At 44.9% G+C, this 26,508-nt stretch overlaps 1 protein-coding gene and 1 long non-coding RNA gene across 5 annotated transcripts in view; one reads left to right on the forward strand and one right to left on the reverse strand.

Annotated features, from left to right (window-relative positions):
* Positions 1-26,508, reverse strand: part of SMARCC1 (SWI/SNF related, matrix associated, actin dependent regulator of chromatin subfamily c member 1) — a 197,754-nt gene that overhangs the window by 152,710 nt on the left and 18,536 nt on the right. For all 3 annotated transcript variants that reach the window (XM_028844071.2, XM_015131071.3, XM_077992467.1), the window contains exon 3: positions 7,467-7,552. In XM_028844071.2, coding sequence (XP_028699904.2) covers positions 7,467-7,552 — 86 coding nt within the window. The remainder of the gene's footprint in view (positions 1-7,466; positions 7,553-26,508) is intronic.
* On the forward strand, positions 23,852-26,346 carry LOC144339155 (uncharacterized). Of its 2 annotated transcripts, none has more exons than XR_013413877.1 (4): positions 23,852-24,063; positions 24,380-24,936; positions 25,250-25,374; positions 26,026-26,346. It is a non-coding gene; the product is annotated as an uncharacterized LOC144339155 (long non-coding RNA). The 2 variants fall into 2 exon arrangements; XR_013413878.1 differs by having other exon boundaries at positions 25,250-25,367; positions 26,021-26,345.

Here is a 26,508-nt window from a genome sequence, read left to right on the forward strand (position 1 = left end):
TTTCACCATGTCAGCCAGGCTGAACTCGAACTCCTGACCTCAGGTGATCACATGCTTCGGTCTCCCAAAGTGCTGGAATTACAGATGTGAGCCACCACACCTGGCCATCTTTCATGTTTTTTTCTTTTCTTCTTTCTTTAATAAAGATGGGGTCTTGCTATGTTGGCTAGGTTAGTCTTGAACTTCTGGCCTTAAGTGATTCTTCTGCCTCAGCCTCCCAAAGTGCTCGGATTATAGGTGTGAGCTACCACACCTGATCCTACTAGGATGTTTGCCACCCTTTTGGGGTACAGGATACTAGACCATCCTGTGGGGATGGTCTCCAGGGTAGTCTAGCTTGCTGTCATCATACAAAGCTCCTTATTTGAGACCGGCTTTAGCAACTTCCCCACAAAACTGTTTGGCTGTATTGTTGTCTTGCGCTTGGCTCAGTGCATTTTTGTTTTTCCCTTTAGAAGTTTCCTTCTGAAGCCCTTTTACACAACTTCTATGGAATAAACTCTTCACCTGGGATCCATCCAGTGTTAAAGAGTCTGATTAGGCTGGGCACAGTGGCTCACGCCTGTAATTCCAGCACTTTGGGAGGCCGAGGTGGGCGGATCACGAGGTCAGGAGATCAAGACTATCCTGGCTAACAGCGAAACACTGTCTCTACTAAAAATACAAAAAAAAATTAGCTGGGCGTGGTGGCAAGCAACTGTAGGCCCAGCTACTCAGGAGGCTGAAGTAGGAGAATGGTGTGAACCCAGGAGGCAGAGCTTGCAGTGAGCCAGACTGCAACATTGCACTCCAGCCTAAGCAACAGAGTGACACTCGGTCTCAAAAAAAAAAACAGACTATTTTTATTCGGACCATTTTCTTTCTTTCTTTCTTTCTTTTTTAAAGACAGAGTCTTGCTAGTCTTGCTCTGTTGCTAGGCTGGAGTGCAGTGGCGTGATCTTGGCTCACTGCAACCTCCGCCTCCCAGGTTCAAGTGATTCCCCTGCCCCAGCCTCCCAAGTACCTGGGACTACAGGCATGCACCACCATGCCCAGCTAATTTTTTGTATTTTAGTAGAGACGGGGTTTCACCATGTTAGCCAGGATGGTCTTGATCTTCTGACCTCGTGATCCACCCACCTTGGCCTCCCAAAGTGCTGGGATTACAGGTGTGAGCCACCGTGCCCGGCCCTATTTGGACCATTTTCTAGAGGTAGCCCTAAATATACTCACGAGAGGCAATAAAACTGGAGGAATACAGTTAGTAGAGGAACTTTTTTTAAATTTTCTATTTTTATTTAATATATATATTTTAATAGACTCTTGCTCTGTCATCCAGGCTGGACTGCAGCAGTTCAGTCATAGCTCACTGTAGGTAGCCTTGCATTCCTGGGGTCAAGCAGTCCTCTCGGCTCAGCCTACCGAGGAGCTTGAACTACAGGTACATGCTACCTTTCTGGGGTAGTATTTTAAAATTTCTTCAAGAGACAGTGCTTCTCTATGTTGCCCAGGCTGGTCGCCAACTCCTGGGCCCAAGCGAACCTTTCACCTTGGCTTCCCACCAGCCCGTAATTCCTTTTGACACACAATGCATATTTACTGCCTTAGATTGAAAGGCTACAGCAAGATATTGCCCAGTAGATTGACAAAAGGAAACAATGCAGAAGACTTTTATATTAATGAGTAAACCCTCAACTGAGAGCTTGCATTTACAGTTTAAATGGCCAAAGATTTAAAAAGTCAGAAAGGCGGGACGCAGTGGCTCACTCCTGTAATCTCAGCACTTTGGGAGGCCTATGCGGGCGGATCATGGGGGCGAGAAATAAGAGACTATCTTGGTCAACATGGTGAAACCCTGTCTCTACTAAAACATAATTAGCCAGGCATGGTGGCGTGTACCTACAGTCCCAGCTACTTGGGAGGCTAAGGCAAGGGAATAGCTTGAACCTGGGAGATGGAGGTTGCAGTGAGCTTAGATGGCGCCTATGCACTCTGTACTGGCGACAGAGCAAGACTCGGTCTCAAAAAAAAAAAAAAAAAAAAAAAATGCCAGGCACAGTGGCTCACGCCTGTAATCCCAGCACTTTGGGAGGCCGAGACAGGCAGATCATAAGGTCAGGAGATCAAGACCATCCTGGCTAACACAGTGAAACCCCCATCTCTACTAAAAATACAAAAAAATTAGCCGGGCGTGGTGGCGGGCACCTGTAGTCCCAGCTACTCGGGAGGCTGAGGTAGAAGAATGGCGTGAACCCGGGAGGCGGAGCTTGCAGTAAGCCGAGATCATGCCACTGCACTCCAGCCTGGGCAACACAGCGAGACCTTGTCTCAAAAAAAAAAAAAAAAAAAAAAAGTCAGAAAAGGAAAATGTATTTATTTGCTTTTCTCTATAGGACTGTGATAACATAGGGCAAGAATATCTCTTTCCAGTTGATTTTGTTTTTTTTTTTTTTCTAGAGCCCTCCTATGGGATTCTTCTAGAACCTAGTACTAGTCAGATGGATTTGTAAGGAATTAGAGATACTCAACTTGAAATAATAAGAAACATAATACAAACGTAACACAACTGGCAAAATCATCTTTCAATAAAATGGTATTCATTTATAGTTCCACTAAGAATGTATTATGCTTTCTCCCTCTCAGTAGCCAACTATGTACTTATTTTTATTTTACATTACCTCACCTTTTAATCTTTGTCAATCTGCGATAGATTTTAAAATATTTAATGATTATAGTTTTTGTGGTTTTTTTTTTTAATTGACAGGGAGTTTCACGCTTGTTGCCCAGGATGCAGTGCAACAGTGAGATCTCGGCTCATTGCAAGCTCCACCTCCCGGGTTCAAGCGATTCTCCTGCCTCAGGCTCCCGAGTAGCTGGGATTACAGGCACCCACCACGATACCCGGCTAATTTTTTGTATTCTTAGTAGAGACGAGGTTTCACCATTTTGGCCAGCCTGGTCGGTCTCCAACTCCTGACCTCAGGTGATCCACCCGCCTCGGCTTCCCAAAGTGCTGGGATTACAGGCGTGAGCCACCACGCCGGTCTAATGATTATAGTTCTAATTTGCATTCCTCTTTCGGGTTGAAGCTTGAACACCTTTCTGCATTATTAGAAAGCAAAACTTAATTTAAACATTCTTGGTAAATTCAAGATAGTGTTCCAGCTCGCTGGGTGACAAAGCAAGACTCCATCTCAAAAAAAAAAAAAAAAATTTAACAATCTCTTTAGAACTGTAGGGAAAAATAAACAACATCCTAATCTCTGGGCACGTGGGCACTAAAGTCAATTCTCTATTACTTAATTGAACTTGGTATTTAATCTCTCCTTTGGGAGATCTGTTTGGATTTCCATGAATAGGTCAAACTTGTTATCCTTCAGTTACATATAACTACAATTTAAATCTATACAAAGTTTTATCCTTCAGGAGAAAAACCATTAATAAGACACTCATTGATTTTGCCTATTTAGAAACATCCAGAAAGATCAAACTTAACATTTCAATTCTGTAATTTCTCTTTTTTTTTTTTTTTTTTTTTTGACACAGGGTCTCTGTCACCCAGGCTGGAGTGCAGTGGTGCAATCTTGGTTCACTGCAGCCTCTACATCCTGGGCTCAAGTGATCCTCCCACCTCAGCCTCCCAAGTAGCTGGGACTACAGGCATGTGCCACCATACCCAGCTAATTTTTCTACTTTTTGTAGAGGCTGAGTTTTCCCATGTTGCCTGGGCTGGGTTCAAACTCCTGGGCTCAAGCAATCCGCCCACCTCAGCCTCCCAAAGTGCTGGGATTACAGGCATGAGCCACAACAGCTGGCCAATTCTGTAATATTAATATGTACAGTCTCTTCACAAATATGCTAGTAATTACCAGGTATTCCCATTCAACCTCATATGCATGACATTAGAGCTTCATGCCATTAGCGACTAAAACAAAGACTACTGAGAAGTCAGTAAGAAAGCAGAACCACAATGAAATAAGAAGAAAATAGTGCTTGCCATAATAACGAAACCAGCAAACTTTGGACCTAAAGCCAGAAATGCAACCTAGACTGTGAGGTTCAATTAAAGAACACACACAAGGTTCTGAGAGGCATGTTAGGCATGGGGCAAGTCAGGGCATGGTCAGAATGACAGGTCAGCATTCAGATATCCAAACAGAGTGGGGAAGTTACTAACATATGCACTCACTTCAAGTGTGAGGCACAAGAGATGAGAGAAGGTACACACTGAAACTGGATACATAACTATACCTGAAAGGAAATAATTGTGGCACAATCTGCATAAGAGACTTGGAAAAATTCTTATTCCTGACAATGCTAACCCTATCCTTTACGTCTTTTTTAGCCCCACTTTTAATTTTAAGGAAATCGTATTACATATGTGTCTCTCTCTTTTTTTTCTTGAGACGGAGTCTCGCTCTGTTGACAGGCTGGAATGCAGTGGCGCGATCCCGGCTCACTGCAACCTCCACCTCCCGGGTTCAAGCAATTCTCCTGCCTCAGCCTCCCAAGTAGCTGGGACTACAGGCGCATGCCACCATGCCCAGATAATTTTTGCATTTTTAGTAGAGACGAGGTTTCACTATGTTGGCCAGGATGGTCTCTGACTCCTGATCTCGTGATCAGACCACCCTGGCCTCCCAAAGTGCTAGGATTACAGGTGCAAGCCACTGCGCCCGACCTGTATTATACATATCTTTCTAAACTACTGCAAGTGATTTCAGATAAAAATATTTCACTGTGGCCGGGCACGGTGACTCAAGCCTGTAATCCTAGCACTTTGGGAGGCCAAGGCAGGCAGATCACCTGAGGTCAGGAGTTCAAGACCAGCCTGGCCAACATGGAGAAACCCGGTCTCTACTAAAAATACAAAAATTAGCCATGTGTGGTGGCAGGCACCTGTAATCTCAGCTACTCAGGAGGGTGAGGCAGGAGATTCGCTTGAACCCGGGAGGTAGAGGTTGCAGTGAGCCGAGATTACACCACTGTACTCCAGCCTGGGTGACAGAGCGAGATTCTGTCTCAAAAAAAATTTTTTTTTCATTGTGCAGAAACTATAGACACAAAGCAAGTTCCACAATACGTGACCTATGAAAAATCATATCACTTTGGAATTCTGTCCTTAAGTGTCCACGTCAGGACTTGTGATAGAAGCTGAACAAGAACCAGGGACAGAAAGAGTTCCAACCGGGAACCCAGAGTCAAGAGTAGGGAACAAACCATCTCTACAAGTACTGAAACATGCCGTTGGTCCTAGATCAGGGAATAATACCCTCGTGAGAGGTCCAACATCAGAGCTAGACACAGAACTGGAAAACAGAGAGCTACCTCTGAAAACAAAAACAAAAAAGACTCATGCTTTTAGTCAATATCTTTTTTTTTTTTGAGACAGAGTCTTGCTCTGTTGCCCAGGCAAGAGTGCAGTGGCGCAATCTCAGCTCACTGCAACCTCCGTCTCCCGGGTTCGAGTGATTCTCCTGTCTCAGCCACGTGAGTACCTGGGATTACAAGTGCCCACCACCAAGTCTGGCTAATTTATTTTGTATTTTTAGTAGAGACGGGGTTTCGCCATGATGGCCAGTCTGGACCCGAACTCCTGACCTCAGGTGATCCAAATCAACATCTATTCAACACCATCCATATATAAAAAGTTTCAGTAAATACACATGTTAGTTTATATGTCCTATTTACTATATAAATAATTTAATTGCACACTTGTCCTTATTGTTGATCTAAATATTTATTTGCACTTCCCAGCCATAAAGTATGGGGTTAGCTTAACTTTGAAAGTAAAATATATAAATTACATGTGTATTCTCCTGGAAAGATGCTAAGCTTATAAACGTGCACAGCTAACTCAACTGAAAATACCAAACAATTTCAAGACAATATACTCCACTCCCCCAACCCTACCCTGTGAAGTATGTCCCTGACAACCCCACAGATCAGGACCATCATCGTCAAACATCACTAGTCCCAGCAACTGATGGAAACCCCAGAGTTCAAGGGGAAAAAAAAGAAATAGTACCAAGACAGACAGCTAGAAAAGGGGAAAAGACTGAAGGGAGCAAAATGGCAGGAACATCTGCAGGGATTCTCAATCTATCTCCAACACTGATCTAGGCAAAGATATGTATTTCTCCTTTTATCACTGTCCTGAGGATAGCAAAATGGAACACTTGAAGGCCTAGCTAACTTGATCTCTTAAAACTGCTATCTGGCCAGGCACAGTGGCTCACACCTGTAATCCTAGAACCTTGGGAGGCCAAGGAAGGTGGATCACCTGAGGTCAGGAGTTTGAGACCAGCCTGGCCAACATGGTGAAACTCCATCTCTACTAAAAATGCAAAAATTAGCTGGGTGCATGGTGGCAGGTGCCTGTAATCCCAGTCACTCAAGAGGCTGAGGCAGGAGAATCACTCGAACCTGGGGGCAAAGGTTGCAGTGAGCCAAGATCGCACCACTTTACTCCAGCCTGGGTGAAAGAGCGCAACTAAGTCTCAAAAAAACAAAACAAACAAAAATACTATCTATCCACTTCAAACATAATGTATGAGTTCATTATACACATTTACACATTTCCTGGCAAGCCTACCTTCTAATTTGCTAATAATGTATACCTGTTACTATAAAAATCAAATATAAGAAATCACACTGGGCGCAGTGGCTCACACCTGTAATCCCAGCACTTTGGGAGGCCGAGACGGGCAGATCATGAGGTCAGGAGATCAAGACCACCCTGGCTAACACGGTGAAACCCCATGTTAGCTAAAAATGAAAAAATACAAAAAATAATAAAACATCAGCCAGGCGTGGTGGTGGGTGCCTGTAGTCCCACCTACTCGGGAGGCTGAGGCAGTAGAATGGCGTGAACCCGGGAGGTGGAGCTTGCAGTGAGCTGAGATCACGACACTGCACTCCAGCCTGGGCGACAGAGCGAGACTCTGTCTCAAAAAAAAAAAAAAAAAAAAAGAAATCACTTGCCTAATAAATACATGGTTGTGGCCAGGTGCAGAGGCTCATCCCTGTAATCCCAGCACTTTGGGAGGCTGAGGTGGGTGGATTGCTTGAGGCCAGGAGTTCGAGACCAGCCTGAACAACATGGCAAAACCCTGTTTCCACTAAAAATAGAAAAATTAGCCAGGCATGGTGGTGCATGCCTGTAGTCCCAGCTACTCAGGAGGCTGGGGCATGAGAATTGGTCGAAATCTGAGAGGCGGAGGATGCAGTGACCTGAGATTGCACCACTGCACTTCTAGCCTTGCTGACAGCCTTGGTCCTATTTTTAAGACCCCGTCTCAAAAATAAGTAAGTAAATACATACATGGTTGGTTGATATTTTTCTTGGATGTAGAAACAAGGTAAATTAGGGCTCTTGGTAAAACACATTAATCATAATGTGCTTACAGAATTTTCTAACACAAGGAAATAGGACTTAAAAGTAAATAACTTAAGATCAAAACATGCAAACAAATACAAAAACTTACCATCCCTGTTCATTTTTATACTTGTAAGCAGACCCAAGAATGTGACATAAGGTGCCTCCAGCTTTGAAATCCATGAAACACTTTGCCTAAAAATGATACAAATTACACATGAGAAAAATAAAGCTTCTGACAAAATTACTCATATCTGAATCCTAAGTTTTATAAATTCAAAGATATAAACACATATTAATTAAACAACCTCCTTAAATATCTTCTTGAATAAACTGAGGAATCAATAAGTTTTTCTAAAAGTCGATTAGGCTGGGCATGGAGGCTCATGCCTGTAATCCCAACACTCTGGGAGCATAAGGCAGGAGGATCACTTGAGCCCAGGAGTTCAAGACCAGTCTGGCAACACAGGGAGATTCAGTCTCTAGAAAAAAAATTTAAAAATTAGCTGTGCATTGTGGCACATGCCTGTAATCCTATCCAGGAGGCTGGGGTGGGAAGATCACTTGAGTCTGAGAGGTTGAGCCTGCAGTGAGCCCTGATCGCCCTACTGCACTCCAGCCTGGACGACAGAGTGAGATGCGGTCTCAAGAAAAATGGAATGGGCCGGGCGCGGTGGCTCAAGCCTGTAATCCCAGCACTTTGGGAGGCCGAGACGGGTGGATCATGAGGTCAGGAGATCGAGACCATCCTGGCTAACACGGTGAAACCCTGTCTCTACTAAAAAATACAAAAAACTAGCCGGGCGAAGTGGCGGGCGCCTGTAGTCCCAGCTACTTGGGAGGCTGAGGCAGGAGAATGGCGTGTACCCGGGAGGCGGAGCTTGCAGTGAGCTGAGATCCGGCCACTGCACTCCAGCCTGGGCGACAGAGCATGACTCCGTCTCAAAAAAAAAAAAAAAAAAAAAAAAAAAAAATGGAATGAAATAAAATAAACTGAATTCAAACTACTTTCTGGTAGCAAGTACAGTGGCTCACACCTATAGTCACAGCTACTTGGGAGGCTGAGATGAAAGAATCACTTGAGCACAGGAATTCAAACAGCCTAGACAGTATAGCAAGACCTCATATCCCTCCCAAAAGAATTCCTTTTAAATTCCATAAACATACTATAATTTGAGTAAATAGTCTGTCAAAAGAAAGATTTTAAAAAGCTAAATTTAGGCCAGGAGCAGTTTGTTGTTGTTGTTGTTTTTTCTGAGACAGGGTTTCGCTTTTGTTGCCCAGGCTGGAGTGCAATGGTGCTATCTCGGCTCACTGCAACCTCTGCCTCCCAGGTTCAAGTGATTCTCTTGCCTCAGCCTCCTAAATAGCTGGGATTACAGGCATGCGTGACCACGCTCGGCTAATTTTGTATTTTTAGTAGAGACAGGGTTTCTCTATGTTGGCCAGGCTGGTCTCGAACTCCTGACCTCAAGTGATCTGCCCGCCTCAGCCTCCCAAAGTGCTGTGATTACAGGCGTGAGCCATCGCGCCTAGCTACACACCAGTAATTCTAACATTTTGAGACACCAAGGTTGAAAGAATCACTTGAGCGCAGGAGTCTGAGACCAGCTTGGGCAACACAGTGAGATCCCACCTCTACAAAAAGTTTAATCCCAGCATTTGGCAGGCCAAGGCGGGCAGATGGCTTTAGCACAGGAGTTCAAGACCAGCCTGGGCAACATGGTGAAACCCTGTCTCAACAAAAAATGCAAAAGAAATTACCCAGGCATGGGGGGAGTGTGCCTGTAGTCCCAGCTACTGGGAGGCTGAGGTAGGAGGATGGCTTGAACCTGGGAGGCAAAGGTTGGAGTGACCTGAGACCACGCCATTATACTCCAGCCTGGGCAACAAAGCCAGAACTTGTCTCAAAAAAATACAAATACAAATACAAATACAAATACAAATATAAATATAAATATAAATATAAATATAAAAATTAGCTGGGCATGGTGGCACATGCCTGTAGTGTCCCACCTACGCAGGAGGCTGAGGTGGGAGGATTGCATGAGTATGGGAAGTTGAGCTATAGGGAACTGTGATGGTGACAAATCCAGGCTGAGTGACAGAGTGTGACCTTATCTCAAAAAAATTTTTTTTAATAAAAAAGGTAAATCAAAATGTTCCAAAAGAAAACACCTATAACCCCAGTACCCTGGCTGAGAAAGGCGGCAGGGAGGAAGAGAGGAGTGCTTGAAGACAGGAGTTCTGAGGCCAGCCTGGGCAAGGAAGTGAAACTTTGCCACAAGAAAAAAAAAAAGGAAACAAAAAAATAAATATAGAGATAGTAAGAGTTTTTCATCTTATAGATTCTTGACTATAAATTATACAAAAATTAGGCCAGGCGTGGTGGTTCACGCCTGTAATCCCAGCACTTTGGAAAGCCAAAGCGGGTGGATCATGTGAGGTGAGGAGTTTTCCACCAGCATGGCCAACACGGTGAAGCCCCACCTCTACTAAAAATACAACAACTACCTAGGTGTGGTGGCGGGCGCCTGTAATACCAGCTACTCGGGAGGCTGAGGCAGGAGAATCACTTGAACCCGGGAGGCAGAGGTTGCCAAGAGCACACCACTGCACTCCAGCCTGGGCGACATAGTGAGACTGTCTCAACAAAAAAATAAAAATAAAAACATAAATTATACAAAAATTGTAAGTGAACACTTTTATTATACTTATTTTTTTTTCTGAGACAGGTTCTCAACTGTGTCGCTCAGGCTGGAGTACAACAACGTGATCATGGCTCACTGCAGCCTCTGCCTCCCGGGTTCAAGGAATTCTCATATCTCAGCCTCCCACGTAGTTGGGATTACAAGCGAGTGCCAATACGCCCAGCTAATTTTTTTTGGTTTTTGCATATTTAAAAGACAAAGTTTTGTCATATTGGCCAAGCTGATCTCAAACTCTTGACCTCAAGTGATCTGCCCACCTTGGCCTCCCAAAGTGCTGGGATTACCGGCATAAGCCACCACACCTAGCCTATTATGATATTTTAATGACCATAAAAACGTGGTGTAACTATGTAAAACTATATTTAACTAATAGCTAAAATCTATGCCACAATTCAAGAGATCTGTGCTTTATGGATTAAAAATATAGCTCAAATTAAATGAAATGGTGAATAATTTCCACATTATGAAGGTATAAGCAATATAAACTGAGCATCAGATAGGCGAAATAGGATGAAGTGTTATTAGAAACACCCATGCATTTTTTTCTTTAAAAACTATTACTACAAAATAATATACTACAAAGAACCACATGGTATCAAACATTAAAAAAAGAGACAAAAAGCAGAATGGTGGTTGCCAAGGAAAGAGGGACAAGGAATGGAAGTCATTGTTTAATACATACAGAAGTGAGCATAGTTTCTCCATCCCATAATCCCAAACCTTTGGGAGGCTGAGGCAGGAGGATCACTTGAGCCCAAGAGTAGAAGACCAACCTGGACAACATAGTGAGACCCCACCTCTGTTAAAAAAAAAAAATAGTAATAAATAAAAAATAAAAAGTATCCTGTAATCCCAGCGCTTTGGGAGATCGAGTTGGGAGGCTAAGGTGGGAGAATCACTTAAGCAAGGGAGGCAGAGGTTGCAGTGAGCTGAGATCATGCCATTGCACTCCAGCCTGGGCAACAAGAGCAACACTCCGTCTCAAAAAAAATTAAGAATCATTAAGATCCCTTAGATCACTTGATGTCAGAAGTTCGGGACAAGAGTGGCCAACATGGTGAAATCCCATCTCTACCAAAAAATACAAAAATTAGCAGGGCGAGGTGGCAGGCGCCTGTAGTCCCAGCTACTTGGAAGGCTGATGTGGGAAAATCACTTGAACCTGGCAGGCGGAGGTTGAAGTGAGCTGACGTCACACCACTGTAATAGAGTGAGACCCTATCTCAAAAAACAAATGAAAATCATTAAAATGGTATATTTTGTCATAGATATTAGAACATAATTAAATATAAATAAAATTTAAAAAAATAAATAGGCCAGGTACAGTGGCTCAGGCCTATAAAACCCGCACTTTGGGAGGCCAACGAGGCAGGATCACGAGACCAGTAGTTCAAGACCATCCTGCGCAACATAGCGAAACCTCATCTATAAAATAAAATAAACTATAAAACAAAAATGAACCATGTGTGGCGGCACATGCCTGTGGCCCCAGCAACTCAGGAGGCTGAGGTAAATGGGTTGCTTGAGCCTGGGAAGTTGAGGTTACAATGAGCTGTGACCACACCACTGCACTTCAGCCTGGATGACAAAGTGAGACCCTTTAACCAAATAATTACACACACACACACAGGGGTAGAGAGAGAGAAAGAGAGAGAACGCGACAGAGACACAGAGAGGTGGCGGGGAGAGGGACAGAGGGAGGGGCAGGCAAATAATCAATCAGCTGGGCACAGTGGCTCAAGCCTATAATCCCAGCACTTTGGGAGGATGAGGCAGGTGGATCACTTGAGGTCAGGAGTTTAAGACCAGCCTGGCCAACATGGTGAAACCCAGTCTCTACTAAAAATACAAAAATTAAGGCCAGGTGCTGTGGCTCACACCTGCAATCCCAGCACTTTGGGAGGCTGAGGCGGGCAGATCACCTAAGGTTGAGAGTTCGAGACCAGCCTGACAAACAGGGAGAAACCCCATCTCTAATAAAAACACAAAACATTGGCCAGGCATGGTGGCACCTGTAATCCCAGCTACTAGGGAGGCTGAGGCAGAAGAAGTGATTGAACCCGGGAGGCAGAGGTTGCGGTGAGCCGAGATCGCACTATTGCACTCCAGCCTGGGCAACAAGAGCAAAACTCCGTCTCAAAAAAAAAAAAAAAAAATTAAGAAGAATCATTAAGATCCCTTAGAGTTCTTCCAAATTAAGCTGATACACTCTCCAAGTCAATCTGGTTATTCTGTGCTTTTTAAATATGCAGCTTTTCTGATCTCCTACTATTTTGGCCAGCTCTATACCCAATACATCCCAAATGCTACATTATAATGTCCTTTAAAAAAAAAAAAAAAAAAAAAAAAAAAGGCCAGGCGCAGTGGCTCACACCTGTAATCCAGCACTCTGGGAGGCCGAGGCGGGCGGATCAGAAGGTCAGGAGATCGAGACCATTCTGTCTAGCATGGTGAAAGCCCGTCTCCACTAAAAATATAAAAAATTAGCCAGGTGTGGTGGAGGGTGCCTGTAGTCCCAGCTACTCAGGAGGCTGAGGCAGGAGAATGGCGGAGGGAGGTGGAGGTTGCAGTGAGCCAAGATCATGCCACTGCACTCCAGTCTGGGCAACAGAGCAAGACTTCATCTAAAAAAAAAAAAAAAAAAAAGTACATTTGGGTGCAATTCTTATCCACTGATAACATTTTATCTTTGAAAATCCTGTAGTGCTGACATCTCAAAATAGACTAATGTAGGCTGGGCATGGTGGCTCACGTGAATAATCCTAACACTTTGGGAGGCCAAGGCGGGCGGATCACGAGGTCAAGAGATCAAGACCATCCTGGCCAACATGGTAAAACCACATCTCTACTAAAAATACAAAAATTAGCTGGGCATGGTGGCACATGCCTGTAGTCCCAGCTCCTTGGGAGGCTGAGGCAGAAGAATCGCCTGAACCCGAAAGCCAGAGGATGAAGTGAGCCAAGATCGCGCCAGGGCACTCCAGCCTAGCGACAAACAAGACTCCATCTCAAATAAATAAATAAATAAATAAATAAATAAATAAATAAACTAATGTAATAGGTGGGTATCTACTACAGTAGAATGAGACTTACTTCTCCTACACAAAGCCTCCCCTTAATCCTCAGATTGATCTAAAATGTTCTCCTCAAACCATGCCTGTAATCACTATTGCACCTCAGCATAATACTGACATGACTGATTCACATATTTTATGTGGGATATGAACTCCTTGTGGACAGGAACAGTGCTTATTCAAATCTATCACCGACATTCAGCAATGTGCCACCTGATAACATAGGTAATCTGAATTTTCTCAATAGTTCAACTATATTGACACCACTTAAAATGAGAGATCCATGCTACTCAGAAATATATACTGAGCAGGCCATAACAATAAAACATCTGTATAAATAATTTAAGGTCAATTTCTCAACAGATATTAAATTTGAAAAATGAAATCATTACCAAATATACACTTAAGACAAACTTTTTTTTTGAGACTGAGTCTCGCTCTTGTCACCAGGCTGGAGTGCAGTGGCGCAATCTGGGCTCATTACAACCTCCGCCTCCCAGGTTCAAGTGATTGTCCTGCCTCAGTCTCCTGAACAGCTGGGATTACAGACACGTGCCACCACACCAGGCTTATTTTTGTATTTTTAGTAGAGACAGGGTTTCACCAGGTTGGCCAGGCTGGTCTTGAATTCCTGACCTTAGGTGATCCACCCACCTCAGCCTCCCAAAGTGCTGGGATTAACAGCGTGAGCCACCGTGCCAGGCTAACAAAGTAACTTTTATTCAACCACTACAGGGGCAGATGCTGAGAATGAAGTAGAAAACAGATGGCCAGGCACGGTGGTTCATGCCTATAATCCCAACACTTTGGGAGGCCAAGGCAGGCTGATCATGAGGTCAGGAGTTCAAGACCAGCCTGGCCAATATGGTGAAACTCCATCTTTACTAAAAATCACAAATTAGCTGGGTGTGGTGGCAGACGCCTGTAATCCCAGCTACTTGGGAGGCTGAGGCAGAAGAATCGCTTGAACCCAGGAGGCGGAGGTTGCAGTGAGCTGAGATCACACCATTGCACTCCAGCTTGGGCAACAGAGCAAGACTCCGTCTCAAAAAAAAAAAAAAAAGAAAACTGACATTCAATTTTCCAATGGTAAAATATACATAAAAGCAGTGTAATTCCAGCACTTTGGGAGGCCACAGTAGGAAGATTTCTTGAGCCCAGGAGTTCAAGACCCACCTGGGTAACATAGGGAGACCTTGTCTATATTATTTAAAAATAAAAATAAAAAGGAATAGACAGAACTCACGAACCTATCAAAGGTATTAGTTCCAACAACGAAGTTCAACAAGATAAAAACCTTGGTCGGGCGCAGTAGCTCACGCCTATAATCCCAGCACTTTGGGAGGCCGAGGAGGGCAGATCACGAGGTCAGGAGTTCAAGACAAGCCTAACCAACATGGTGAAACTCCATTACTACTAAAAACACAAAAAAATTCGCAGGACATGGTGGCACACACCTGTAATCCCAGCTACTCAGGAGGCTTGTGAACCCAGGAGGCAGAGGTTGCAGTGAACCAAGATTGTACCTCTGTACTCCAGCCTGGGTGACAGAGCCAGATTCCATCTCAAAAACAACAACAACAACAACAACAACAAAAAAACCTCTACAGATGTGGCAGAATAAAATGATACTGGCGGGGCAAGGTCTATCCATATATCAAGGATTCTCACGGCTTGCACACAAATGGATTTGGGATAGAAATGGACTTGGGATTGGCTCATAAAGCTCAGCAGCACAATCACCCAAATGAAAACATGAGAAACCAAAGTCAGGTAATGGAAAGTTGAAGATGGGGACAAGAAACTTCTTAGAGACATTCACTGCACCTTGACTGTATCTCCCATTCCAGCACCATCCTATAAACCCCAGTGCTGAAGAGGCCCTGCTGTAATTCATAGTGAGTATGGTTCTTAAACATTTCCTATGAAAAGCACAGGATGTTAGAGTAAATACTTGTTAATTCGTATCGGAAAATCTAAAGAATAAAAAGGTAGCCAGATGCAGTGGCTCACACCTGTAATTCTAACACGTTGAGAGGCCAAGACAGGAGGATCACTTAAGGCCAGGAGTACAAGAACAGCCTGAGCAACATAACAGAGCAAAACCCTGTCTCTAGAAAATAATTAAAATAAAATTAGCCGGGCATGGTAGGATGCACCTCCCAGCTACCCAATAGGCTGAGTCAGGAGGGCTAGCTGAGCCTAGGGCTAGCTGCGGCAAACCATGATCATAGTCCTGTCTGAAAAAAACAAACATAAAAAAAGTAGCAAAAACTGAAATTTCCAGAGCTAGCAAAATGATGCCTTACATGAGTATCTCAACAGCTGAACACTCTAATTAGAGACTCTGGGGGTCAAAGTCATCTCTAACAGGCTGCCTCTACTCTCAACTGTGTGACCCAATTGCTTTTAATAAACAATTCTATCCCTGGCTGACTCTATTGGAAATTTAATCTGATCTTATTCTGGATATATGTAAGTGGTCTCATCCTACTTATTCGTAGCCCACCTAACATCTTGCTGAGCTTAATGAAACTTAGAAAAGATAGGCCGAGCGCGGTGGCTCAAGCCTGTAATCCCAGCACTTTGGGAGGCCAAGACGGGCGGATCACGAGGTCAGGAGATCGAGACCATCCTGGCTAACACGGTGAAACCCCATCTCTACTAAAAAATACAAAAAACTAGCCGGGCGAGGTGGCGGGCGCCTGTAGTCCCAGCTACTCGGGAGGCCGAGGCAGGAGAATGGCGTAAACCCGGGAGGCGGAGCTTGCAGTGAGCTGAGATCCGGCCACTGCACTCCAACCTGGGCGACAAAGCAAGACTCCGTCTCAAAAAAAAAAAAAAAAAAGAAACTTAGAAAAGATAAATCTAGGCCAGGCACGGTGGCTCACGCCTGTAATCCCAACACTTTGGGAGTCCGAGGCGGGCGGGTCATGAGGTGAGTTTGAGACCATCCTGGCCAACATGGTAAAACCCCATCTCTACTAAAAATACAAAAATTAGTTGGACGTGGTGGCACACACCTGTAGTCCCAGGTACTCGGGAGGCTGAGGTAAGAGAATCACTCGAACCCAGGAGGTGGAGGTTGCAGTGAGCCAAGAACACGCCACTGCACTCCAGCCTGGGCAATAGAGCAAGACTCCATCTCCAAAATAAAAAATGAAAAGATAAATCTACTACAATAATTTGTGCCATTAACCCTTACTTCTTTACTTATTCATAAAAGACAAAGTAGGCCGGGTGCGATGGCTCACGCCTGTAAACTGAGCACTCTGGGAGGCCGGGGGGGCGGCGGGGGGGCAGACCACCTGAGGTCAGGAGTTCAAGACCAGCCTGGCCATAGTGAAACCCTGTCTCTTATAAAAATACAAAGAATTAACCAACCAGGCATGGTGATGTGCACCTGTAATCCCAGCTACTCGGGAGGCTGAGGCAGGAGAATCGCTTGAACCCGGGAGGTGGAGGTTGCAGTGAGCCGAGATTGCACCATTGCACTCCAGTCTGGGCAACAAGAGCAAAACTCCATCTCAAAAAAAAATTAAAAAAAAAAAAAAAAAAGACAAAGTAGTGCTAACGACTGGTAAAAAACGTGTGTTTCTATGAAAGGAGTGTACACATTTATAACACTATGTTTAGGTCTATCAGTCAATAAATGACTGTGCCAGAAAAGGGATGTGAAGTAGTAAATAAGCAGAGAATGTGTCCAAAAAACCAAGAGAGTTCACAGGAAATCACAAAGTCATCCTCACACCTTGAAAACGGTCCAGAGAAAAAAAAACACATCATTTAAATTCCAGAATTCTTATACCTCACAAAGTAAAATGACATACATCAAAAATTCCATACATTTACTTATCTATTAAACTTATTTGGAAATTGTATTATTATCAGCACCTCTAATGATAGGTCATTGCTACTGTAATAGTCTTGGAGACAACAAAAAGTACTAGCACTGATACCAATCACTGAGAATTTACCATGAAGCACTTTTGACTTATTTCCTCATTTACTTGTCACAACAATCACACGAACTTTACTTTTTTTTTTTATGACACAGAGTCTTGCTCTGTCGCCAGACTGGAGTGCACTGGTGCAATCTCAGCTCGCTGCAACCTCCGCCTCCCAGGTTCAAGCAATTCTCCTGCCTCAGCCTCCTGAGCAGCTGGGACTGCAGGCGCGCGCCACCACACCCAGCTAATTTTTGTATTTTTAGCAGAGACGGGGTTTCACCATGTTGGTCAGGATGGTCTCGATCTCTTGACGTCGTGATTCATCCGCCTCGGCCTCCCGAAGTATTAAAATTACAGGCATGAGCCACGGCGCCTGGCCTGAACTTTGCTCTTTTACACCCATTTTACAAGTGAAAAAAGTGTTGCTGGCTCCAGCAATATTGTAGACTAAACAACTATTACACACTATCACTAACATGTAGAAATATTGGGTAAATGTAACAGACATTATTTTAAATGAGCAGCTGAATTCCTAGAAAGAAAGCAAATCAAAGGGAGGAAAAAAAAGAAACAACTAAACGTCAAAGTGGTAATCACGCAAGGTAAAAAATACAACCCTAGGCTAGGCACAGTGCCCCATGCCTATAATGCCAGAACTTTGGGAGGCCAAGACAAGCAGACCACTGTAGGTCAAGAGTTGAAGACCAGCCTAGCCTAGCCAACATGGTGAAACCCCATCTCTATTAAAAATAGAAAAATTAGCCAGGCACGGTGGCAGGCACTTATAATCCCAGCTACTTGGTAAGCTGAGACAGGAGAATAGCTTGAACCCAGGAGGCAGAGGCTGCAGTGAGCCGAGACTGTGCCACTGCACTCCAGCCTGGATGACAGAGCAAGACTCTGTCTCAAAAATAAATAAATAAATAAAAATTAGCTGGGCACGGTTATACATGTCTGTAATCCCAGCTACTCAGGAGGCTGAGGCAGGAGAACTCGTTGAACCCAGATGGTGGAGGTTGCAGTCAGCCAAGATTGCACCACTGCACTCCAGTCTGAGTGAGAGTCTGCCTCAAAAACTAAATTAACTAAATAAAAAATGAATTTTTTTTTAAATTGCACTTTTTAAAAAAAATTATCATGTAAAATGTAAGATAGGCCAGGCGCGGTGCCTCATGCCTGCAATCCCAGCACTTTGGGAGGTCAATGCGGGCAGATGACAAGATCAGGAGTTTCAGACCACCCTAGCCAATGTGGTTAAACTCCGTCTCTACTAAAAATACAAAAAATCGGTGGGGTGCGGTGGCTCACACCTGTAATCCCAGCACTTCGGGAGGCCAAGGCGGGTGGATCATGAGGTCAGGAGATCGAGACCATCCTGGCTAACACGGTGAAACCCCATCTCTACTAAAAATACAAAAACTTAGCCGGGCGTAGTGGCAGGCGCCTATAGTCCCAGCTACTCGGGAGGCTGAGGCAGGAGAATGGCGTGAACCCGGGAGGCGGAGCTTCCAGTGAGCTGAGATCGCACCACTGCACTCCAGCCTGGGCAACAGAGCGAGACTCTGTCTCAAAAAAAAAAAAAAAAAATAGGCCAGGAGCAGTGGCTCATGCCTGTAATCCCAGCACTTTGGGAGGCTGAGGCAAGTGGATCGCAAGGTCAGGAGTTTGAGACCAGCCTGACCAACATGGTAAACTCTGTCTCTACTAAAAATACAGAAATTAGCCAGGTGTGGTGGCAGGCACCTGTAATCCCAGCTACTCTGAAGGCTGAGGCAAGGGACTCGCTTGAACCCAGGAGGCAGAGGTTGCGATGAGCCGAGATGGTGCCACTGCACTCCAGCCTGGGTGACAGAGCCAGAATCCATCTTAAAAAAAAAAAAAAAAAAAAAAGCTGGGCGTGGTGGCAGGCGTCTGAAAACCCAGTTACTCGGGAGGCTGAGGCAGCAGAATCATTTGAACCCAGGAGGCACAGGTTGCAGTGAGCTGAGATCGCGCCATTTTCCAGCCTGGGCGACTGGGCAAGACTCCATCTCAAAAAAATTATAATAAATAAATAAAAAATAAAGCTTCTGGAAGAAAATACAATAGAATATATACATGACTTTACAAAAGGCAAAGATTTCTGGCCGGGCGTGGTGGCTCATGCCTGTAATCCTACCACTTTGGGAGGCCAAGGCAGGCAGATCACTTGAGGTCAGGAGTTCGAGATCAGCCTGACCAACATGGAGAAACCCCGTCTCTACTAAAAAGACAAAATCAGCCAGGCGTGGTGGTGCATGCCTGTAATTCCAGCTACAAGAGGCTGAGGCAGGAGAATCGCTTGAATCCGGGAGGCGAAGGTTGCAATGAGCTGAGATCGTGCCATTGCACTCCAGCCTGGGTAACAAGAGCGAAACTCCGTCTCAAAAAAAAAAGGCAAAGATTTCTATAAGAACACAAAAAGTATTAACAATACAGAAAAATTTTCCTAAATTGTTCTGTACCAGGAAACGGAAAATGATGGTCCACTGATCAAATGCAGTCCACTCTTGTTTTCGCAGATAAAGTTTAACGAAAGCAAATTCACACTCATTCATGTATTTTTTTGTGGCTACTTTCACACAATAGCAGCAAAAGTGAGTACTTGCATCACAAACCACATGACCCAAAAAGCCCAAAATATCCGGCATTTTACAGAAAAAGTTTACCGTTTCCTGCTGTATATTACAATTACAAACCTCTGGTCATCAAAGGACATCATTATGAGAGTAAAAACATAAACTATTGCCGGGCGCGGTGGCTCAAGCCTGTAATCTCAGCACTTTGGGAGGCCGAGGCGGGTGGATCACGAGGTCAGGAGATCGAGACTATCCTGGCTAACATGGTGAAACCCTGTCTCTACTAAAAATACAAAAAACTAGCCGGGCGTGGTGGCGGGCGCCTGTAGTCTCAGCTACTTGGGAGGCTGAGGCGGGAGAATGGCGTGAACCCGGGAGGCGGAGCTTGCAGTGAGCCGAGATCATGCCACTGCACTCCAGCCTGGGAGACACAGCGAGACTCCGTCTCAAAAAAAAAAAAAAAAAAAAAAAAAAAATAAACTATTAAGCGGGAGAAGAGATCTGTAATAAATATTTCTGACCAATGAACCATATCCAGAATACCTAAGAAAAATTCAGCCAGGTATGGTGGCTTACACCTGTAATCCCAGCACTTTGGAACACTGAACTGGGAGAATCGCTTGAGCCCAAGAGTTTGAGATCAGCCTAGGAAACAAGGTGAGACTGTCTCCACAAAAAAACAGAAAAAATTATCCAGGTGTGGTGGTGCACACTGGTAGTCCCAGCTACTCGAGAGGCTAAGGTGGGAAGATCCTCTGAGCCCAGGAGTCTGAGGCCGCAGTTAGCTATGATCAAGCCAATGTACTCCAGCCTGGGTCATTAGGCCAGACCCCGTTTCAAAAAAGAAAAAAAGAAAAAGAGAGAAAGACCAATGTGCAAATTTTTAAACAGGCAAACAGGTACTTCTCAAGAAAGGATAGACAAGTGGTCAATAAATAAAAGTTGCTCACATTAATTATTAGCAACTAGAAAATAATGCATTATAACCACATTTGGGAGGCCGAGGCGGGCAGATCACGAGGTCAGGAGATCGAGACCATCCTGGCTAACACAGTGAAACCCCGTCTCTACTAAAAAATACAAAAAACTAGCCGGGCGAGGTGGCGGGCGCCTGTAGTCCCAGCTACTCGGGAGGCTGAGGCAGGAGAATGGCGGGAACCCGGGAGGCGGAGCTTGCAGTGAGCCGAGATCCGGCCACTGCACTCCAGCCTGGGCGGCAGAGTGAGACTCCGTCTCAAAAGAAAAAAAAATTATAAAAACAAAATAATTTTTTCAGTAAGTTCTGACAACTGCTTTAAAATAAGTCAGTATTATACTTCACCATTTTTGTAGCTATATTAAGAAAAGCTCAATTTCACAAGATTGTTGCTCAGGCTAGTCTCAAACTCTTGAGCTCAGAGGACCCACTCACCTAGGCCTCCCAAAGTATTGGGATTACAGATAGGCATGAACCACAGTGCCCAGCTGAGATTTTTAAGAAAATAAATATATATGTATACAGTATTCTGTTTTATGTTTACACTATGTTTTCACAACACAAAACACTTCAGTTAGGCTTTTCTTCTGAAACAGGGTCTCACTGTCGCCTAGGCTGGAGTGCAATGGCATGATTATAGTTCACCACAGCCTTAACATCCTGGGCTCAAGGGATTCTCCCACCTCAGCCTCCCAAGTAGCTGCGACCACAGGCATGCACCACCACATCAAGCTAATTTTTTAAAATTTTTTGTAGGCAGGGTGTCTCACCATGTTGTCCAGGCTGGTCTCAAACTCCCGGGCTCAAGGACTCCTCTAGCCTCAGCCACCCAAAATGCTAAGATTATAAGCATGAACCACTGCACCCAGCTTTTTTCTTTAGAAAAAAAAAAGAGAGAGAGAAAGAGAAACTGATGGGATTTGGCTCTGTCACTCAGGCTAGAGTGCAGCAGTACTACTATAACTCATGGCAGCCTCTAACTCCTGGGATCAAGTGATAGTCCTGGGTCAGCTCCCAAGTACTTGGGACTACAGGCACACAGCACCATGCACGACTAATTTTTAGTTTTTCTGATAAATAGGGTCCCACTATGTTGCTCAAGCTGGTCTCAAACTCCTTGCCTCATGTGACCCTCCTGCTTCAGTCTCCCAAGTACACCGGATTACAGACATGAGCCAGTGTGCCCAGCTAAATATGTACTGTTTACTGTACATTAGCCATACTTCAGCAAAGCTGGAGGACACATTATAGGGAGAGAGAGAAAGATGAAAAAAAGTAAAAATATGGGAAAAAATAAATAAATGAAACATCAATCAAATAAATAAGTACAATGCCAGTGAACTCAGGTATCTACCTGTGAATCCATATGATACGGAGTACAAGCCTGCATTGAAGTTGATCATACAGCTCTCCAGAGCCTTGCCCACCACCTGGTCCAGCATGCCCTCTGCCTGGAATACTAGTCCATGTCTCCAACATAGCAGCCCATATTTTGCAGCCTACTGAGCTCTATCTAACTGGTCATGCTAGATCATGTAGGCTCACTGCCCTTGCACATGAATTATAAAGGCCAGAAGCTAGCTAACTAGATTTTTCAGAGACTTAACTCTTCTACAGTAATTTGTTTTATCCACACGTATATGGCTGAGCAGTTCAGTTAGACTATTTGTTTTCTCCATGTTTGCAAATTATTTCCTACATGGCCGCCAAGTTACAAGAATATCTATGAGTTCATTAGTACAAAATTCAAAAACAAGCAAAACTATACTATATTATTCAGGGATGCATGCTAACACAGTGATACCTATAAAGAAAAGCAAGCAGGCCGGATACGGTGGCTCACGCCTGTAATCCCAGCACTTTGGGAGGCTGAGACAGGTGGATCACCTGAGGTCGGGAGTTCAAGACCAGCCGGAACAACACGGAGAAACTCCTTCTCTACTAAAAATGCAAAATTAGCTGGGCGTGGTGGCGTATGCCTGTAATCCCAGCTAGTCAGGAGGCTGAGGCAGGACAATCGCTTGAACCCAGGAGGCAGAGGTTGCAGTGAGCCAAGATCGCACCATTGCACTCCAACCTGAGCAACAAGAGCGAAACGCCATCTCAGGAAAAAAAAAGAAGCAAGGAAAAGATTATCTGTGGGGGAAAAAGGGGAGTTTAAGGTTAGGGAAGGAATACATACGCTTGTTAGGGTTGTTAGCAATGTTAGCAATTTCTGACCTGGACTGTGGTTAAATGGATGTTCTCTTTATAATTATTTAAGTCAAAATGTATTTTACTTTCCATATATTTTGCAAAACGAAACCATTATTCCACAAGTACATTTCCCATACTATTTTGCTTAAACAGGTGCTTATATTCTACTTTCATCAGACAGAATTCTAAGCTACAAACTCAAATGCTCACTTCAAATATATATACAACACTTATGGTCTCCTTCCTAGTCCCATGTTCCCAAAGATAGTCTCTCCATTCTGAAATTCATACAATGGCAGAGTGAAATCAGTTCAGGAATATAATACTCTACATTTTTCCTCCAGTTGCAAATTAAATTTTTTTTTTTCTTTTTGAGATGGAATCTTGCTGTCACCCAGGCTGCAGTACAGCGGCATGATCTTGGCTCGCTGCAACCTTCGCCTCCTGGGGTCAAGCAATTCTCCTGTCTCAGCCTTCCGAGTAGCTGGGATTACAGGCGCCTACCACCATGCCCGGGTAATTTTTGTATTTTTAGTAGAGACAGGGTTTCACCATGTTAACCAGGCTTGTCTCTAACTCCTGACCTCAGGTGATCCACCTACCTCAGCCTCCCAAAGTGCTGGGATTACAGGCGTGAGCCACCGCCCCCAGTCTAAATAATTTTTTTTTTTTTGAGACGGAGTCTCGCTCTGTTGCCCAGGCTGGAGTGCAGTGATGCGATCTCGGCTCACTGCAAGCTCCGCCTCCCAGGTTCATGCCATTCTGCCTCAGCCTCCCGAGTAGCTGGGACTACAGGCGCCCGCCACCACACCTGGCTAATTTTTTTGCATTTTTAGTACAGATGGGGTTTCACCATGTTAGCCAGGATGGTCTCAATCTCTTGACCTCGTGATCTGCCCGCCTTGGCCTCCCAAAGTGCTGGGATTACAGGCGTGGTGAGCCACCTCGCTGGGTCAATGATTAATTTTTTAAGTGCAATGACAGGTTTACAATTTTGGGAATACATTCTCAGGATCTCCTGGGGCTGTGTCACGTAAAAAAGAAAACAAAATCTTGGACATCTCCCAAACACAATTAAAATCCAGTTACTTGAGACTCTCACTTAACCTTCTACATTTCTTACTCTCAGAGCTTTCTTGTTTTTTTAAACACAGATGCTTATAATCTATTTTAAAATGCAGAATTAAAAAAAATAGCTCTAGGCCGGGCGCGGTGGCTCAAGCCTGTAATCCCAGCACTTTGGGAGGCCGAGACGGGCGGATCACGAGGTCAGGAGATCGAGACCATCCTGGCTAACACAGTGAAACCCCGTCTCTACTAAAAATACAAAAAATTAGCCGGGCGTGGTGGCGGCGCCTGTAGTCCCAGCTACACGGGAGGCTGAGGCAGGAGAATGGCGGGAACCCGGGAGGCGGAGCTTGCAGTGAGCTGAGATCCGGCCACTGCACTCCAGCCTGGGCGACAGAGCAAGACTCCGCCTCAAAAAAAAAAAAAAAAAAAAAAAAAAAATAGCTCTAGGTCGGGCACTGTGGCTCATGTCTGTAAACCCAGGACATTGGGGGGCCAAGGCGGGAAGACAGCCTGAGCCCAGAAGTTCGAGAACAGTCTGGGCAACAGGGCAAAACCCTGTCTCTACAAAAAAAAACACAACAATTAGCAGGGTGTAGTGGTGCAAGCCTATTGTCCCAACTACTCAGGAGGGTGAGGTGGGAGGATCTACCTGAGCCCGGAAAGTAGGGGTCGAAGATGCAGTGAGTTGAGATCATACCACCACACTCCAGCCTGAGTGACAGGGTGAGAGAGACCCTGTCTCAAAAAGAGAAAAATAGTTCTATTATTACGACTACGTTTATATTATGTAGACTAAAGCCTTGGAGGGCTTGTAGAAAAATTAGAAACTTTACTTGTAATGAAGGTAAAATATATTTTTCTTTTTTGTTTTATACCCACATCTTAGCAATTTTTTTTTGTTTCAATTCATGTGTTTGCTAATGCAACACACCTTTAGCCTTAGCCTTATGAAGTGTTTGGTTCTTTCTTTCTAAATCTCTCAGCATTTGATAGAACAAGAGCCAGTTGGTTCCCAGCACTTTGGGAGGCCAAGACGGGCGGATCACGAGGTCAGGAGATCGAGACCATCCTGGCTAACACGGTGAAACCCCGTCTCTACTAAAAAAAATACAAAAAACTAGCCGGGCGAGGTGGCGGGCGCCTGTAGTCCCAGCTACTCGGGAGGCTGAGGCAGGAGAATGGCGTGAACCCAGGAGGCGGAGCTTGCAGTGAGCTGAGATCCGGCCACTGCACTCCAGCCTGGGCGACAGAGCGAGACTCCGTCTCAAAAAAAAAAACAAAAAAAAAAAAAAACAAAAAAAAAAAAAAAAGAGCCAGTTGTCTGACATCCAGCATGATTTGGGAAGTTACTATATAAAGTTCCACTCTAGCCGGGCATGGTGGCTCACTCCTGTAATCCCAACACTTCAGGAGGCCAAGGTGGGCGGATCATGAGGTCAGGAGTTCGAGACCATCCTGGCTAACACAGTGACACCCCGTCTCTACTAAAATACAAAAACAAATTAGCCGGGCGTGGTGCCAGGCGCCTGCAGTCCCAGCTACTTGGGAGGCTGAGGCAGCAGAATGGCGTGAACCCGGGAGGCAGGGTTGCAGTGATCAGAGATCGTGCCACTGCACTCCAGCCTGGGCGACAGAGTGAGACTCCGTCTCAAAAAAAAAAAAAAAAGTTCCACTCTGATTTTTTCTTTTTTTGAAATGGAGTTTCGCTCTTGTTGCCCAGGCTAGAGTGCAGTGGCGCAATCTCAGCTCACCACAACGTCTGCCTCCCAGGTTCAAGTGATTCTCCTGCCTTGGCCTCCTGAGTAGCTGAGATTACAGGCAGGTACCACCACATCCGGCTAATTTTGTATTTTTGATAGACACAGGGTTTCTCCATGTTGGTCAGGCTGGTCCTGAACTCCCAACCTCAGGTGACCTGCCCGCTTCAGCCTCCCAAAGTGCTGGGAATACAGGCCTGAGCCACCGCACCCAGCCTCTACTCTGATTTTTTTTTTAAAATGATTAGTCCAAATAGCGATCTCGGTTGGGCATGGTGGCTCACGCCTGTAATCCCAGCACTTTAGGAGACTGAGGCGGGTGGATCACGAGGTCAGGAGTTCAAGACCAAGGCTGGGCGCGGTGGCTCAAGCCTGTAATCCCAGCACTTTGGGAGGCTGAGATGGGTGGATCACGAGGTCAGGAGATCGAGACCATCCTGGCTAACCCGGTGAAACCCCGTCTCTACTAAAAAAATATAAAAAACTAGCCGGGCGAGGTGGCGGGCGCCTGCTGTAGTCCCAGCTACTCGGGAGGCTGAGGCAGGAGAATGGCATAAACCCAGGAGGCAGAGCGTGCAGTAAGCTGAGATCCGGCCACTGCACTCCAGCCTGGGCGACAAAGCGAGACTCCGTCTCAAAAAAAAAAAAAAAAAAAAGGAGTTCAAGACCAGCCTGGCCAACATGGAGAAAACCCGTCTATACTAAAAATACAAAAATTAGCTGTGCATGGTGGCGGGCGCCTGTAATCTCAGCTCCTCGGGAGGCTGAGGCAGGAGAATAGTCTGAACCCAGGAGGCAGAGGTTGCAGTGACCGAGATC

This window comes from Macaca mulatta, chromosome 2 (assembly GCF_049350105.2).
Source record: "Macaca mulatta isolate MMU2019108-1 chromosome 2, T2T-MMU8v2.0, whole genome shotgun sequence".
NCBI classification, from domain to species: Eukaryota; Metazoa; Chordata; class Mammalia; order Primates; family Cercopithecidae; genus Macaca; species Macaca mulatta.